The sequence below is a fragment of the Ochotona curzoniae genome, unplaced genomic scaffold, assembly GCF_017591425.1.
Source record: "Ochotona curzoniae isolate NIBS_2020 unplaced genomic scaffold, NIBS_Ocur_1.0 scaffold_461, whole genome shotgun sequence".
NCBI lineage: Eukaryota > Metazoa > Chordata > Mammalia > Lagomorpha > Ochotonidae > Ochotona > Ochotona curzoniae.
Window position 1 is genome coordinate 294,547 of NW_024467120.1, and position 1,679 is coordinate 296,225.

The 1,679-nt window shown below is 41.3% G+C and overlaps 1 protein-coding gene across 1 annotated transcript; it reads left to right on the top strand.

Annotated features, from left to right (window-relative positions):
* The first annotated feature begins 309 nt into the window (after positions 1–309).
* On the top strand, positions 310–1,212 carry LOC121147734 (putative vomeronasal receptor-like protein 4). The gene has a single exon (XM_040967642.1). It carries the CDS (start codon positions 310–312, stop codon positions 1,210–1,212), a length of 903 nt encoding a protein of 300 aa, XP_040823576.1.
* The last annotated feature ends 467 nt before the right edge of the window (positions 1,213–1,679 follow it).

Genomic DNA, 1,679 nt, shown 5'->3' on the forward strand with positions numbered 1-1,679 from the left:
GAGAAGCAGGATTGGCACATATATGAATGTGCAGCTACAAGGAAGGTGATGTTGGTGGGATCAAGAATGTCTAGGCATGTGAATTTCAGGGTAACCAACTTCTATAAATCAGGATGACAAAAAGTGATGATGACACACAGAGCAGAGATCACTGAGATTAAGATAGTAGCTCAACCATGTGCATTTATGTACTACAGTGTTCTTGCTGTTCTTCCACTTTTCCAGTTCTATGAAACCAGAGAAGCATGTGACCTTTGTTCATTTGTCTTTCCCCAAAGGTTTTCCTGCTCTGGTCCACGAAGGTGCAAGATGATCTGGAGTAGCTTCATCCAGAGAGCAATCTTCCTTTTTCTTACTGGACTTGGCATTGGAGGGAATTTGTTTCTGCTTGTGAAACATGTGCACATGATTGTCATAGCTCCTGGGAAAAAGGCTACAGATGCTATTCTCATCCACCTGGCTTTAAGTAACATTATGACACTTTGTGCCAGAGTAATCTCAGTTACATTATCAGCTTTTCTTCTCAGTAACTTCCTAGGCAATATTATATGTAAAATTGTGATTTACCTCAACAGGGTGGCTCGAAGTCTCTCCATCTGCACCACCTGCTTCCTCAGTGTAGTCCAGGCCATCACCATCAGTCCCATGAATACCTTGTGGAGAAAGTTCAAACCACAAACTGCATGCCAGGTTCTTCCCCACCTCCTTCTCTTCTGGGTCTTTAGCTTTCTCATAAGTTCTAACTTGCTCCACTACATCACAGCAGTCAACAGCACGAATGAGTCTCAATTTAGAACATACATTGGATTATGTTACATGCTGCCAGCTCCACAAATGGTCAGATGGCTCTTCCTCTGCCTCATGACTCTCCGGGACCTCACCTTTCAGACTCTCATGGGCTGCAGCAGTGGGTACATGGCTCTCTATTTGTACAAACATCACAAGCATGTCCTCTATCTCCAGAGCTCCAGATATGCCAAATATCCCAGGCCAGAGATCAGAGCCACTCAGATTACTCTCATTCTCATGACCTGTTTTCTGTTCTTCTATTGGACAGATTTCATTTTGTCCTTCTACATAGGAATCACATTGTCAGAAGAATCAGCAACATTAAATACTAAAATGCTTCTTGAAGTTGGTTATACCAGCCTCAGCCCCTTTATCCTGATCAGCAGGGATGCCAAACAGGTGAAATGCTGGTTTATTCACTGAGAATTCAGGAAAATATTTTCCATACTAACTTCCACAGTAACAAAATTATCACTTCATGATTTTTTAATACAGCAAAACCTCTGTGATACCCAAGTTAAAAAGGTTATAAAAATAGTGTCCTTGCATGCAAGCACAAGACAGAATCAGATCTGATCAGAGAAAACCTTGGAGAGGAAATTTCAGATATTCATGAAAGCTTGACTGCAGGAAGGATGTGATATTCAGTTAATCATTATAATCACTAAGCGGGCAATAAAATTAGGAATATATGTATACTTTGACTCAGAAATCATGTTTTGTTTAGAAAAAAGAATTATGTCTATTCTCACATGAGAAGTGATGCATGTCCTCAGGGTCAGTGTCTTTTTAAATAATAACAAGCAGCAGCACACACACCCATCAGGATGAGACTGGGTCCAGTGCATCTTGCTGCATCACAGAGTGGAGTGACTTTAGGGGGATGGGAA

Bases quoted from the DNA above. Each gene is read 5' to 3' on its own strand.
- LOC121147734 (XM_040967642.1), top strand. From the start codon at position 310: ATGATCTGGAGTAGCTTCATCCAGAGAGCAATCTTCCTTTTTCTTACT.